At 38.1% G+C, this 15,790-nt stretch overlaps 1 protein-coding gene across 1 annotated transcript in view; it reads right to left on the bottom strand.

Annotated features, from left to right (window-relative positions):
• Positions 1-8,966, bottom strand: part of LOC102787956 (neuronal acetylcholine receptor subunit alpha-7-like) — a 39,524-nt gene extending 30,558 nt beyond the window's left edge. Inside the window, exons 1-2 of the mRNA XM_087842095.1 lie at positions 8,721-8,966; positions 310-449 (exon numbers count right to left, since the gene is read on the bottom strand). Of these exons, the coding sequence (XP_087698221.1) occupies positions 310-449; positions 8,721-8,790 (210 nt within the window). The 5' untranslated portion in view covers positions 8,791-8,966. The remainder of the gene's footprint in view (positions 1-309; positions 450-8,720) is intronic.
• Between the last annotated feature and the right edge of the window lie 6,824 nt (positions 8,967-15,790).

The raw sequence follows: 15,790 nt of genomic DNA, 5'->3' as shown, positions 1-15,790 counted from the left end.
TAATGAAGTATTCTGATTCTAATAAGAGATAAGAACCCTTATTAGAAGACCAACACCTTTTTGTAATCCTGTTATTAGGGTAGGCAATAAACCTCAAGCTTGTTTTCAGTAAAAGTAATCATCCTCTCAAACTGAACTAACAGCAGTGGCTTCTATGTGCTACTGGCTGCGAGATGAGTGTTTGTTGCAGGCAGTGAGCTGCTGTACAACTTGTCTTAAAAAAACCCTCATCCTCTGTGTTGATCGCCAAAAGTAATCTTTCAACTGTCTTCAGATATTCTGGGCACTTCACAACACACAGAGACTCACCACATCAATAATCTGTAGCAAAGTGAGGCCGAGTTCAACCACAATGGGTGCAGAGTCGTTTTGGACTGGTCTCTCAAGTCGATTGTAGTTTACCATCAGATCACGATACAGCTTTCTCTGGTACACTCCACCATGACAAACTGCAGGGAATAAATTGAGAATTATAACCAAAATGAAGCAAGATAGTCACTCACTTTTTAACTTTGATTTGTCCTATGGTAAAAGAGGAAAACAAACTAGCAAAGGAAACCATAGGAACAATGGTGCAAGGAACTGATCAATATAAATTCTGCTGTACACATCCTTTTTCTTTTTCACTCAATCCAGTAACTTTGTAAAACAATCAAACAGTTACTCCACCCATATTAAATCTAATCAGCGCTGTTATTGCAGTTACAACCAACATTGTTCATGCAATAAATACTGATTAAGTCGCACTATGGTGAATGTGATGAGCACATTAAATCATTGAACTTTAATTGTGTTGACTGTGTTTCCCTTTTTTCTCTCCTGTATTCATTATGCCTCATCAAGACGTTTACACTGAACAATTACAAGTATTACAGCACAGTCCCTCAAGCAAAAACAAGCCCAGGCAGTCACGAGGGTATAGCACATCCACAATGCTAAAATTCTTTTTTTTTTTATCAGTGCTGCTGTCGTAATTTGAACTATAATTACTTTGAGTGGCCGTCAAAGCAGTGACTTTAACCAAGTTGCTGTTAAGGCCCTTTCACAGCAGGCAGGGTGAGCAGGGTAAGCAGAGTGATGATGGATGGGTCAAATCGATGGAGCTGTCATGTCATGCAGCTGTTGAGTTCACAATTTCAAACAGTTTTTCTGTTCAAGTGTGACTCTGGTGGTTACAGCTCTAAGTGTGTATCTGTTAGTGTAACCAGACAAAAACAAAAAAAACCCCACTATTGTTATCAAACTAGTCTTTACAGTCAAAGCTTAAACTGAAGTAAACCTGTGTTGAACAATATTATATACTTGTTAGAATTTTTAATCTGAATCTCACAGTTCAGCTGTATTATTTTGTGCTATAATGCCTTGCAGTGTTGCTTTTGAAAAAGACAGCAACTGATATAAATATAGAACAAGGGGGAATTCACACAATCAAGGCTCTGGTAAAACGAATGGAAGAGAGCCATAACTTTAGGTTCAGTGAACACCAAGACATAAAAATCTGATGAAAAAACTTTAATAATGTTTGGTGACTTTGGATTATGTCACAATGACATAAATTATACAGAGTACCAATATAATTACTGTTTCAGGCTCCTACCATAGCATTTGAATAAATGCCATGCAACATACAATGAAAATCCTGACTATGTTCTTCCTATAGTAACATGTAGAAATGTGTGCGCAACACAGATGTGAACATCAAGTGTATAGTTTCTTCTCCAGAACAACAACACTGGCTTCCCATTTCAGCTGTTTTAAAGCTTCTGATTGGCTCTTTTGAGTTAATGGTGGAAGAATATGTGGACTTCATATATTTTATCTTAGGATTCCTGGGTTGCATATCTCTCACAGTCTCTCTGCTTTGAGGTCCCCAAAACCTTAGAGCAGCAGCTTCTCTCATTAAAGGATGACATTAGATAATTTTCTAAACTTCTCTACTTCAGTGTCATTTTCAGTCACAGCTGAAAAGGTCTCAGTCTGCATCTCCCCAGTGATCCATGTCCAAATTAGATGTTGTCTTAACATATTCCAGCAATTACCAAGTGACAGCCAAGACGTGAGTGCACCGACAATGACCGAGTGAATGACTAATTAGCTAATGAGGCAAAAATAAACAAAGGCATCTAGCTGTTCATTTGTGAGTGAGGGTGTTGGCAGTGATAGGCCACTCCTAAATCTTGGGGTGACAGGAAATCTGCATAATGGCTGAAAGTGGCAGCCAGCAAAAGTGTTGAGAGTCAGTAAAATGAAGTGAGCCAAGAAAAAAAACAAGCTGAACAGTAAAAAGACCTGTCAAAGAGCCACGACAAATAATATACATCTCTAAATGGGTGTCAACATGGCAATTAATGAAATCTGTCTTGCTATAAACCTTCACAATTAGACAGAAATATTATGCGTATGTGTATGTGTGTGTGTGTACTTGCGATGTGTTATTGTACAGCAAACTTAAGAAAGCAGACTTCAGAAAAATAATGAAATGGTAATAGCTGCATGCCATCTACAAATTTAGAACATTTAGGACTGTTGCTTCTCCTTAAAGGAATGGGCATCTTGCAAACATGATATCTGCAGAAATCTCCACAACAAAACTATAGGTTCATATTTACATTATAAGAAAAACCCTGAAAAATGTTGTGTTAAAAAGCAACAAATATCCTGAACATAGCACGAGCTAAATTGTGTGTTATAATTGGCTGTAGTTTATTTAGCTGTAGCTGTTTGTAATTGTTTCTGTTTCCTGCACAACTGTAGTGAGAGCTTAGTTTGCACTAGCAGCAATAAATCTCTTTCTCAGTGCCTGTTGGTCTGCCGTTTACCACCAATTCTGTTCATAATATTTATGGACAGAATTTTAGGCACAGCTAAGGGTGGAGAGTTTGGTAGAGCTGCTACTCCTCCACATCAAAAGGAGCCATTTAAGGTGGTTTGAGCATTGGACCAGGATGCCTCCTAGGGACCTTTTAGGTAAAGTGTTTCAGTCATGTAATGGAGATCTAATCTCTCCAGAACACACTAGAGAGATTACTAGGCTGACTGGTTGACTAAAATACAAATAATGCTCACTTTAAGTTATGAAATGCCTCTTTGTTGTCCTTCTTTTTCTTCAAACACACGGCTGCACATACAGTAAAACCTATAGTAAGATCTTAGAAATGCTTGATGTTGTACATGTGTTAATTATTGTAATCTAATAATGTTTACACTCTTTCTAGTGTTGCTGCAGCATACAAATCTCATTAATTATGTTAATTCTTAACATAGGGAGAATTAAAAGTTTTCAAGGAGCGTAAAACGTCTACGTTTTATATTAACCTCCCTGAACTACTACAAAGCTTTAGCTGAAGATTCAAAAAAGTCATGTTGTTCATTTTTCTCTATGGTAACTTCATAATTCCTTAAATATGTTTTTTTAGTATCTTTACAGAATTATATTTTTGTATCTGATGTTTACTTCTATTATTACGATTAATCCAAAAATACAGTCCAAAAAAGTCAATCATTACTCACTGAGAGAACAATGCCAAAAAACACTTTGGTAAGAATATTAACTTAAAATAAGAAATATTTTAGGTTAGTTTTGCTTTTAAAAGCAAAAGCTAGGGAAATATTTTCTCATGCTCTGTGGGTGGTCTTATCCTCATTTTTTTCTATTTTACACAAATAGCTACATCCTCAAAATATTCATCTTACCCTCAGAGCCTGCCACTGACATACAGGATTCTGCCCCAGTTTTCCATCGTCAAGTCATACTTCCATCACCCAGATTGCAACTGTAGCTCTTTTTCAGTTTTAATTAATTAATTCTGACTCAATGATACAGATGCACAGGACATACCAGTACAGTGTAGTTAACAGCAATGAAAATAATTTATTTTCTTTTTTATTGTCTGGATTCTACAGCAGCAGACAGAAAGACAATTTAGTTTATAAGTGGTTCACCCTTGAAGTTGTATGCTGCCTTTAAAATACTACACATACTGGCATCTGTACTGTCGTCATTCTTCTTGGCAGAGAAAACAAATCATAATCTCTCAATTACACACAAACCTGGTGCATGTTGGACATTAATCATTTCCATGTACTTAAAATTAGGCTTAAAGTAACACAGCTGACAGTAGAACTGGTCTTCCTTGGGGTGCTTCTCTTATTTTCATTTTGTCCTTTAATTTCTAGCAATCATGCATTTTTTTTCACAATACTACATATTACACCCATAAGGTGGAAATCCAACAATTAGGTACAGCATGTCTTTTCCTAAAGTTTGCCCCAAAATCTATTACTATCATTCTGTCCAAAATCTTACAGTTGTAATTGCCATAACTGAGCTGAAAACCATATATTCTTTGCTCCTTAAACGACACTAAAAGCTTTGTTTTACAAACTGAAAACATATTGGGGGAAAAATTAAACTATACTTCCTGAAGCAAATTCTTATCTGGGTTTCCCATCTTACTGTACACCATATTGCTTTTGCCAGCCAAAGGGAAACCCTAACAGCTTTTGGCTTCCAGCAATAAAAGGGACACTTGAAGACAGCAGGCCAAAGATGGGCTTGAGGAGAGGAGAGTCAATCTTTAATGCCTGCAAAAGGTAGGTTGGTTTACACTGAGTAGTAAAAAGTGAAATTCACAGGACAATGAATAACAGACCATCGTACCACTTTAAGTGTGACCGTCAGTGAGATTGCAATGAAAACAATCTGTTGTCAGTGTTTACAACAACCGACAGGTTAAATTGAACCTTGTTTAAAAAGCTGATAGCTGGTGGAATTAAGGCCCTCATACCAACTATCAGTGGTCCTTCTTGTGAGGTGTGATCTCTGCCCAGAAAATTGTCACTCGCATTTTGAGCCCTGACTTCTAAAACGTGTGCTCCCAAACTGCATTTCCATGTTATCAGACATTACATTTGTTTTTGGCATTGTACAAATAGGTATTCAATATATCTTTGTTCAAGTGGTTGCCTTTCTTCTGTCAGTTCTTGTCAGGCGGCCAGTCACATATTAAATAGGGTGTTACTTGTCACTTCTGTGTAACCCAGAAAATAGACAATTAAATGTGGTTACTTTGTGAAAGTAAAAGGGTTCTCCTGCACCAAACAGTAAGTAAATACAAAACTAAGCAGTGAGTAAAAAACAAAACCTAAAACTCATTAAAGTAAAAAATGATGCTTCCACATATTACTCTCCTACATCAAAGGTTTTTTTCCCTTTGAGTGGAATTTGTGGACCTTTGGAATTCTGTTGTAGTGATATTACACTTCCCTGCTAATGTATCCGAGCACTTACTTTAGTGGTATTGGGTCAATGTTGCCTCACAACAAGAAGGTCTTGGGTTCAAATCCACAGACTGGCTAGGGCCTTTCTGTGTGGACTTTGTATGTGTTCCTGTGCAGCTTCCTCCAACAGTCCAAAGACACGTTTGGAGTTAGGCTAATTGGTGATTCTGAATTGGCTGTAGATGCAAGTGTGAATATTTTCTGTTTTACTGCGTTAGCTACCTGATGAGGGTGTATCCTTCCTCTTGTACTTAACCATGAACTGGGTAAGTAGAAAATTTATGGAAGGATTTTATTATTTCCCAGAAGCATAGTTTTGGTACAACTAAATATCTACATATCTAGCATATAACACATATGTAGATCAAACACAAACAGTTTTTCCTTGTTGGGTGTTTTATTTAATTTTACTTCAGTGTTGATGGTAGAAATTCACATTAATATTGTACATTTTGCTGTGTGTGTTATTATAGTTTTCCTCTTAAATACTCCTACAGAGTTAGGGTCACAACTGCAAGCACATGAAGGAATGTACATGAAAGCAGATACCATTCAACTAAAGAACAGATATCATGACAATTACCACACCACAAAGACAGATTAAATATTGATTAGCCTTGGCGAGTCTGAACATCGAGGAAGGCTGGCCAAGTTTAAAATCGAATCACATTAAAGCAGATGGTTTGCAAACATTTGCAAAAGATCAATACATATCCAGAATTTGAAAAGCAAGAACGACAGCCCAACTGTGTCTGAGTGTTTCAAGTAAGTTTCCTTGAGAATATATATGAAGTCACTTTGCTGTGAAGTGGAAATATGTTTTTAAGGAGGTTTTGCCATTGCTCTAGTCAATACAAAAACATGATTTAATAATTCTAAAAACAAGTTGTCTCATACTCTTTTTTTTTTTGTAAGCAACATTGATTTGTGCATTGAATCTGCATTATTTATTATAAGAAATGTTCTTTAAGCTCCTAAGACCCGAACTCTTCCATGGCATGCATTTTTAATTTCTCTTTGATATTTGGGCTGATGACCTGATGAATGTAAAAACAAAGAATTAGCAGATTTTTTCTTTTTACCTAATTTTTTTTTCTAAGAAAAATGAGAGCCACATATGAGGATATTCGTTTAAAATTTCGGCAGTATAATGTCCTCGTAAGTGGATATCAGGCGCTTGTAGAGCAAAATTGAGTATTTTGGTCTAAATAACCCAAAATGTGATGTCCACATATGTGGACGCCAGGTCCTAGGAGGTTAAAGCTGCATCAATTTTTTTCTAGCCACTTGGTGATGGTGTAACAACCTGTAAATAAAACAGACAAACTTTCAAAATAAAACCAATGAGGGATTTAAATGTTATCATCCAGGACCAACATTTTTCATTCGGCGTGGTGTGTGACCACCAACAGTTTACTTTGTATTCTGATCCCCAGTAAGTCCAGAGGGAAATGTCTCATGGCCTGCTAACTATTCCACTATGGTCAGCATCTAGGTACCAGTCTTTTTTTTTTTTTTTATTTAACAGCGCTAATCAAGCTAGAAACAGGTTTGATGATGCTGCTGTATACTGTAGATATACTAGAATTGAAATGAAGTAGTATTTTTTTCTTTTATTCATTTTTTTTTTTTTTTACTTTTTAATCGTTTTTTATATCTTATGTATGTTTATTGTTTAATTCTAATGTACAGCACTTTGTGTAAGCTGTGGTTATTTTAAAGTGTTTCATAAATAAAGATGGTATGGTATGGTATGGTAGTTAAACCCAACTCAAAAAGGAAAGATGTAGGTTGAAGAATAAACTGAAAATTGCAAAATTCAACAAATACTCAGTTTTCAGCAGCCATTTACATTTGTCTGAGTCACTCTGAACACAGACCCATGAGTCATCCCAGTTTTGTTTTCAGTCTTAATCATTTATCTCTAACTATTCAAAGAGAAATTGTCCTTTCATGATGAACTGTTTTCATCATGGCCGACTCTGAATCAGCTGCATACACCTAAATGTTGTCAAACACAACAACAAAAATGGCGACCCGTTTAGGGTGTATACATAGATTTTTCAGAATAATAAGCAATCATGCTACACTGTCTCATTAGCAGCTTAAATTTTATGGCAAGTCCACTGCAAATAATCATGTTCAGTGAGCTTTGAAAGGACTAGATCCAGGCCATATTTTACAGACTATACTGAGAGTAACTATTGTATGATCTGAAAGGACTGTGTGACTCAGTGTTGCTGGTAGAAATGCACATTATTAAGAAAAAAAAAAGAACTCAATGATGCTCATTCATTGGGAATAAGTGCCAGTATCAATGAATAAGCATCTTTTCATTTCAGGACAGCTTAAATCCCCCTTCAAAAGGTGTCTTATGAATTATGACCAACGTTTTGTGCAGCATTGTAGGGCTCAGAAGACAAATCCCTTAATTCAGTGAGTAATGAAAAGGTTTGATGCACTACACTCGAGACAATTTCCTTGAAGATTCACAGACTCATCTCGTGAACAACATTTAACTTCACACTTGTCTCTTAGAAACTGCTCTTGAACATTCTCCAGGAAATGCCCCTCCTCCAGCCACTTTATTATACTGAATGCATGTTTGCCTGCTTTTGTAATAGCAATGTGGCTTCTTAGAGCTGCAAGCAACCTGTTGGGAGAAGCTGAGAGGACACATAAGCATACAGCACCCTCCTTACTTGAAGTCCTACCATGTTGGGATATTAATCTTGGAGCAAAGAAATCACTTTTTGAAACTGGCTGCTCAACACCCCCCTCCACCTTCCCACCCTCTCAATAGCAGCAAAACAAAAAAGACTACTGCACAAAGACAGAATATAACGAGGGATTCAGACATAGACTTTTAACCTCGTCTGAGGGTTCTCTTGCTCAGTCCCACTGTAGTCGCGCATTTAACAATCCTTTAACTGCAGATTACACTGAAGGGATGAATGGCCCCATGAAATTCGTGCATCACCGCCGGGACGCCCTCCTTATTGTGGGCCAGCTGTCGCCACTCTATTAAAGAAGGTTCACTCACTATCGTGTACTTGCAGACACATGCAGCCACTGAGCCATGCGCTGCAAGCATGGAAATCCAGTAATACAGCACTTTTAACCGTGGCAATCTTTAGGGATTCACTCTTTGCGCATATAATAATATACCGCAAATATATAGCCACACGACTGATATTGCCACGCTGACTTAACATTATAATCAAGCATTATTATTATTATTTGTATATACAAAAGTCTCTACAGTATGTACAACTCATGTGCATGGCTTTTTTTAAACACACAAATCTCATGACCGATAAACATCCGAAGTAATCCGAAGTCTGTCTTAAAACATGTCAATCCATTGCTCCTTTCTCGATCTTTTTGCCATCTTTTCACGCACGCATACAGAATACAGACTGAAGGCTCCAGTGACCCACCTTGACAGCAGAATGTTGCCCACAGGTAAACTCCAACCAGTACAAAACCAGTGCGTTTCCGAGGCTCCATGGCCGCGGCGGAGCACAACTCTTTCTGTAGCCGCTGGAGATGTCAAACTTTGAGGGAGTGCAGCTTTGTCAGACTGCTGGTGCTGCTCTCTCGCCCTCTGTTTCTCTCTCACTCTCTCTCTCTTTCCCCTTGTCGGATGCTGGAGGAGACGCGCGGGCACGCACGCACACACTCAACGTGTCTTTTTGCGTTTGGGTCTGTTCAAAAGTCACATCGAATTCAGCTCTCTTGTACTCTTTCTGCTGCTCTCACGCGTATTTTTTATATCAAACGTCTCGAGCCTGAGCCTCGCGCGTTTCCGGTCGATTGTGCGTGCGGTGATGATGACAGCCACCTGTCCGCTAGCTGATGCTGCGCAATACTTCGTCAAGGTTTGTCCCCTCCGGTCATTTCAGGCTCATCCTCATCTTCTTTATGGATGATGACTAAGGAACCGATGAACGCATAATCTCAACATGCACACATTTCCAAAAGAGGACAGCACGCCCCCACCCAACTTTTTAAAAAAACTTTTTACACACTTTTTATTTTATCTTAGCGTGATTTCACACTCAGTGTAATAAAAGATCTCCTCCTGCATGCCACAGGGATCGAAAACAACTGAGAAACAAATAAACAAGTATAGAAAACAGCACACATTGAGCAGAGAGCCAAATCTTCTCCTTTTGTCACACTTCCTACAGCTCCTCCTTATTTCTTCTAGAAACACAATGCTCCTTTGCCAGGAACCTGCCGCTGAGAAAGTAATACTTATAGATTGCACCTATGTTGCTGCTTATTTTTATTATTATTATTACTGTGCCTATTTCATGGAAGGGGAAAACTTGAATATTCTAATTTAATGGTGAGATTCTTGGTAATACTAGTTCTTCACTGTGCAATACTTTTTGTTTATAGAGTGTTACCAAATAAATGCCAAATAAACAGTTTTAAATGCTTTAAGCTTTAAGTGTAATATATATCTTTCTAGCTATGTAGCTCTCAATGTGATTCAGTCTATATTCAGTCTATATATCTGTATCCATAAAGTTCTATTTAGCTCCAAATGGCCATGCCTTCACCATCTTTACCCTTTCATTGTCATAGGTCTCAAATTGTCTTCCATAGCACAGGTAGGTGCAAGGTCATATTAGCATAGCATTCTACATCACAATACAACACATGTCTCAGGGACCCCTTTGAAGTAATCTGTGAAATGACAAAAAGAAGACAGTGAAATTTGAGTTGGAAATAAAGGTAATGAGAGGCAGCCTAAAGTTGACTTTGAGCTTTGATGCATTAAAAAAAAATAAGACTACAAACATGTGTACATGAATGAAAACCCAGAAACCTTTTGAAAATTGAATTTCACAGTAAAACAGACATGGCTCAGATCATGTGGAATCATGTGGCTTTTGTTCCCCTATGACTTACTCTGAAATTGTCAGTAATAATTTCAAAGAATATACAGACTTGTTAGCATTGTTTGAAGGTACAATGAATAATGCCATCTGAGGGTTAGGTTTGAGGCCGCAACCACCTGAAAATCATCTTAGACTTGTACTCCAAGCTTGGAGGAGGATCATTGGTCACTAAAACCACCACAAACCATCCTCTGCAGAGTAATTATTGATGTCTGTTCTAGGCTACTGTACTCGTGCAAAATCACGGACCCCATGAAGAAGGACAGGGACCAAAAAAATTACTCCATTCGTTTTTTCCAGGTTATTACACATCAATTACAACATATTTTTGGATGATTCTGGTCTGTAGATTCTGTTAACTCCTCACACATGGAGCCATGCTGAGTCTTTAAGACATTCTTTAAAAAGGTATCTCAGCACCTACCAAAAGTTACTTGGCTTTCATTGTTCACTGTTCATTTAGATTTTGTTTTAGTGAGTGTCAGTGTTAGGTCTCTCAGTTATACCTTCTTCCACTTTACTCTTTTTCAGATTGGAAGAATAAGGTTCTCCCTGTTTTACCAATCATTGTTAATTTAAAAATAATAATAATAATTTTGGTGTTAGTCACTAACCAACATTTTATACCAAGAACATCATCCATTTCATGTCTTTGCAGCAGTGGTGCATATGATGAATTAGGTTAGATGAACACAGTTTCATTTCAGCATGCACCACTGCTTATGTCTTTAATCAGCATGGCAGCTGTCCAGTGAGGTAAGTCTGGTGCATGTGGCCAATTGTTAAAGCATATTCCATCACGTAATTACTTCTAACGAGGCATTTGCCTGAGCTTCAGTGTGGTGCTGTCAGTAGGGAGAATAACATCTTCAGGGCACACAGGCAGCACACCTTGCATGGCACGACTGTTGTGGTGGGTTGCATGTGCGTGCACTTTGTGTTGTAGCTTGCGTGCAGCATTGCCACCCTGTATAGAGACCCTTCAAGTTGTTGTTTGGTTTGGTGTGATGCACATATGATTGGTTTCCACATCAGTTAGCTTAGTCATTTATGCCACCGCTGCGTACACTATATTATAGTTCTTTCTTTCCTATTCTTTTCTTCTTAGTCACCCTTTCACCCACCCTCATGTCCTCCAATTTTTTTCATTCTTTTCCCCGCTGCTAATCTGCTATTCCCACTCAATCCCTCTTTAAGCATGATGTTGTCTTTGTTTTCCTAAACAAACTGCAGTCTCTGTCTTCTTCCTCTCTGCTTCCGCTTGTCTCTGTTTTGTACACTTGAAGCACTGAATGTGAACATCAGATACAGTGATATCCTCAGACCATTACACGAGAGCCTGCAGCGTTTCTCTTGCTCTCACTATTTACCACACTCTCTCACTGGATTGCCTTATCCACAGTGTAAAAAAATTCCCTTCTCCCCATGCCTCCCCAACGTCGCTTTCTGTCTCCCTAAGGCTTCAATCTGGACACAGTTCTGTGCATATATGATGAGTGCTATCAACTCAAATTAAACACGGGTCCCTTTGGCTGAGCCTGGAGGGTTTGTTACTGGTACTCTGCTCCTATTTGTGTGCTATTCTCTTACTTTAAAATGCATTGCACTGTAAATAATCAGGTTGCACTGAAGACACAACACATACTGAATACAGTCCTGCATGTGTCTTATAGCTTTAGCAGCTAAAAGTCTGGATATTTACCTCAAGAGCTGGTTCACGAGTTTATTTATCAACATATTTGCTTAACACGACCAGTGGTCCCAATGTTGTTTTCTCATTTTTTTTTAATTGCACCTTAATAAACAAAAAATCTTTTCCATCCAAGATTAGGAAAATGTTTTGTTATATCTTATGTATACGGTAAAAAATGTCATAATTACTTCTTAAAGTTACATTTTGACCTTTTTCAAGTTTAATAGACCTTAAATAATAGAGACAGCAAACATGTTAGCAAATACTTGTGTATATTTAGCAGGTCTGGAAAAACATTGATTTGCAATTCCTGTACTCACTCTCCTTCTCACTCTGTTTTGTTCTTCACTAACTCCCAAGGAAAATATCCTATTTGTTGCCCGGAGTGGAAGAGATTAGTTTTTTTTGTTTGTTTTCCTTCTTTGTTAAATGTTGGAAATGTGGTTTAGAAAGGGCAAATTCACATGTACTGCTCCTTGGCGCCAAAAAAATGAACTGAAAGTTGCGGAAATCCTCTACAAAGGACATGCGATGAATATGTTGTTGAGTTATCTTTACATCACTTCTCACTAAATACTTTTAGAAATTTAATATATGAATTTTTGTATAAATGACTTTCACATACAGACAATCTCTTTTATGAATGCAGCATTTTAGCTCGACCTTTTCCATATCTAGTACTGATTTATTTAACAGTGAGTAAATGTACCTCTGTGTCATGGTCTACTCCTTGTCATGTCTCTGTGTCTGTCTCCATGTTCTTCTCCCTCTCTGTCATCCTTTATCTTCCCAAGTCTGTTGTGTGTTTCCATGTTTGTATACCCCTGTCTTGGTGTCAAGCCTGTGTGTCCTTGTCTGACTCTTGGTGTGCATGTTACTTCCTGTTTTATTTTGGCAGTCCTTTGTGTCATGTGCATTGTGTTCAGTTTTTCCTTCCCCTGTCTCCTTATGCCTGATTTGTCCTGCGTATGTTTCCATGTGTCTCCGCTTAAATCACCCTCATGTGTATATATAGTGTCAGTTACTCCATGTATCCATGTGTCCAGTTCTTAGTGTTTTGTTTAGTTAGTAAAGTCTAGTCTCTTTTTGCCTTTTGTATTCTTGTTGGTTTTTCTTCGGCTTGCTTTTTGTTAAGTCCACTCCTGTCTCTACGCTTCTGCTTTTGAACCCTCTCTCCAACATGATCTGCACACACAGATCATGACACCTCTGTGTGAAGTCCATAACTAATAGCAACCTATTCACCTTCTCACAGCTAACCCCTCTTGAGAAACCTACCTCGTTGCCATGATATTTCTATAAATTTCTTCACTTTCATATCTCAGTGAGCAAAAAACAGCAAATGCCCTTCACTCAGACTCTCAGTTCTCATGACAGAAGACATGAAAGGTAAAGGTCACGTTGAAATAGGTCTGTGTTTTCTTTGAAAGGTAGGATCACACCTTTAAATGAAGAGGCTGAGGAGTGCAATAGAGTATGTTTTGCAGTCCGTACAAGCTTTTCGTAGTGCTGTAAGTGCTACTGACAGTTTATGTCATGAATTCACAAGGCTTGTGTACGCACTTACACACACACACATGCGCACACACACAGTAGATGTGATGAAAATATAAGGTCGGCAAGTGGATGGATGAACAGGTCTTTTCCAATACTTTCACACACAGTGCCAGGGCCACAACCCTGTAATTTCTCAGTGATGTACAACCTGGGATTGTTCCATTAAGAATCGTTGTGAGACTGACCTTGTAGAGAACCTTGTGTGTTTCTGCCTTTTTATTCAGATAAGCTGCAGTTCCCAGTGGTGATAACAGATATAAAGCTGAAAATTGAGTCTTTCTTTATGCCAGGAAATTCCCTAGAGTGCCTCTATGATCACCTTTTCAATCTTTTCTTTTTCATTCCTACTGGAATTGTATGTCGGTGTCACAGAAAATAAACTATGCATATCCCAAGTCAGTACTAAGCAGAGAAGAAACCATGAATGTTTAGAGAGAGAGCTTTAATCGTGTATTTCTAAACCTGTCTCACAGTAAAGCAGTGCCTATTGCCTTGAAATGAAATGAAAATACCTGACACATAAAGGTAGGTAAAGCTGAATTTTACTTGTATGGTGTCTGGCTTAGCAATGAATGTTCACTCAGATGGAACGAACTGAGTCGGGATCCCTATGAATATAAAATACTGCATGACAACTTTAGTGAGTCCAAGTGACTTGTGTCCACGAATGTATGTCCGTCATTTGTAATTTATCCAACACAAAAGTGAGACTTATTTATCATTTTGTTCATTCTCACATTTCCACCTTTGGCAATTTTCACCCTAGCTTATTGATTTGTGTCTGATTGCTTTCTCTCTGTGCTATAGAGTCTTGCCTGTCCTCTTGTCGACTGTCAGATCATTAGTTTGTTAAACACCGCCTGGTAAACATTAACGAGTTAATTCTGCCACTAAGATGAATCTGTTCCTTGCTTTCTGCTACATGGTCAAAGCTACCTTTGGCTGTTTCCTTTGTTGCAAGGGGTCATCACCATGGGTAGCTTTGCATATTTGATTTTAATTTTTTTTTTTATGCCAGATGCCATTACTAATGCAACCCTCAAGGGATTTGTGTCTCCTCCTGGGATCAAATGAGAGATTTTTGACTTTTATTTAATCAACTAAACTTTTTGTCACATGTGTTTTTCACCATTTGTATAAACAACTTATCAAAATACTCATATTCAGCTGGGTTTTTCTGTCTTATTCAACTTGTGTCTTTTGGTATTAGTATAGCCAGTTTCCTTAATATTAGCTGTACTGACAAAGACAGAGACACAGAGCTCTCTCTAAACACAGACGTTTAGAACTTTCTGTTTGTGACAGGCAGCCAATCACAAGATAGTTGGCTGAGAGTGAGGTTTTCCTAAAAGGGAGACAAGCTCAAACACTTTCTTTCAGACAAAGGATGAACTCAGACTTTAGCTGTTGCCAATAAGAAAGTTAAAAAGGATTATGCAAGGAACTACAAATCATTCAATGTGCTATTCAATAAAGACAATAATCATAATAATATGGAGTTAGAATAAAGCATATTGATTACCCTTTACGTGCTTTCTTTTCTGTGGCGATCGTGGCTCAAGAGTTGGCAGTTTGTCTTGTAATTGGGAGGTTGCCGGTTTGGACTGCCCAGATTGGACAGTCTCTGTCGTTGTGTCCTTGGGCAAGACACTTCACCCACCGCCTACTGGTGTTGGCCAGAGGGGCCGATGGCGCGATATGGCAGCCTCGCTTCTGTCAGTCTGCCCCAGGGCAGCTGTGGTTACAACTGTAGCTGCCTCCACCAGTGTGTGAATGAATAGTGGAATTGTAAAGTGCTTTGAGGTTCTCAAAAAGCACTATATAAATGCAATCCATTATTATTCTTTTCAGTTAACTTTTGTTCACATGATTTGTCTAAATTATAACAACAAAAAAAGATGTTTCAATCATCCATCCTTTACTATTTATTGATGCTGCTTCTTTTGTTTTTTATATTTTCTATATTCTTTGAGGTTTTGGTACTTGCAGTATGTTGTAGCTGTAGACAGTATGCCCAGAGAAGGGGGCATGATGTGCCAAGCCATCCATGTTAACGCCACAGCAATAAACTGTAAAATAGGTGTGATGATTTGTGGTATGTGCCGTGGGGTATTAATATAAATATTTGGTGTTGCTAATAGCAACTTCAAGTCAATACACTGAACTTATATTCAGTTTCAGATTCATAGAAACTGACTCAAAATGTGCTTAACACAGGCAGTGTCACGGGCAGAGCAAGCCTGGGATTAATTGCTCAAGTCCCACACCATTGTTTTTATTTTTGCATGATTCATTGTTGATAATAATCCTTTATTACCACAAGATTGGCCACGTTTGTCATTGGCTT

The sequence above is a fragment of the Neolamprologus brichardi genome, chromosome 6, assembly GCF_056152115.1.
Source record: "Neolamprologus brichardi isolate AB-2024 chromosome 6, ASM5615211v1, whole genome shotgun sequence".
NCBI classification, from domain to species: Eukaryota; Metazoa; Chordata; class Actinopteri; order Cichliformes; family Cichlidae; genus Neolamprologus; species Neolamprologus brichardi.
The sequence above is the reverse complement of the archived record's forward strand: the minus strand, read 5'-3'. Positions and strand labels throughout refer to the sequence as shown.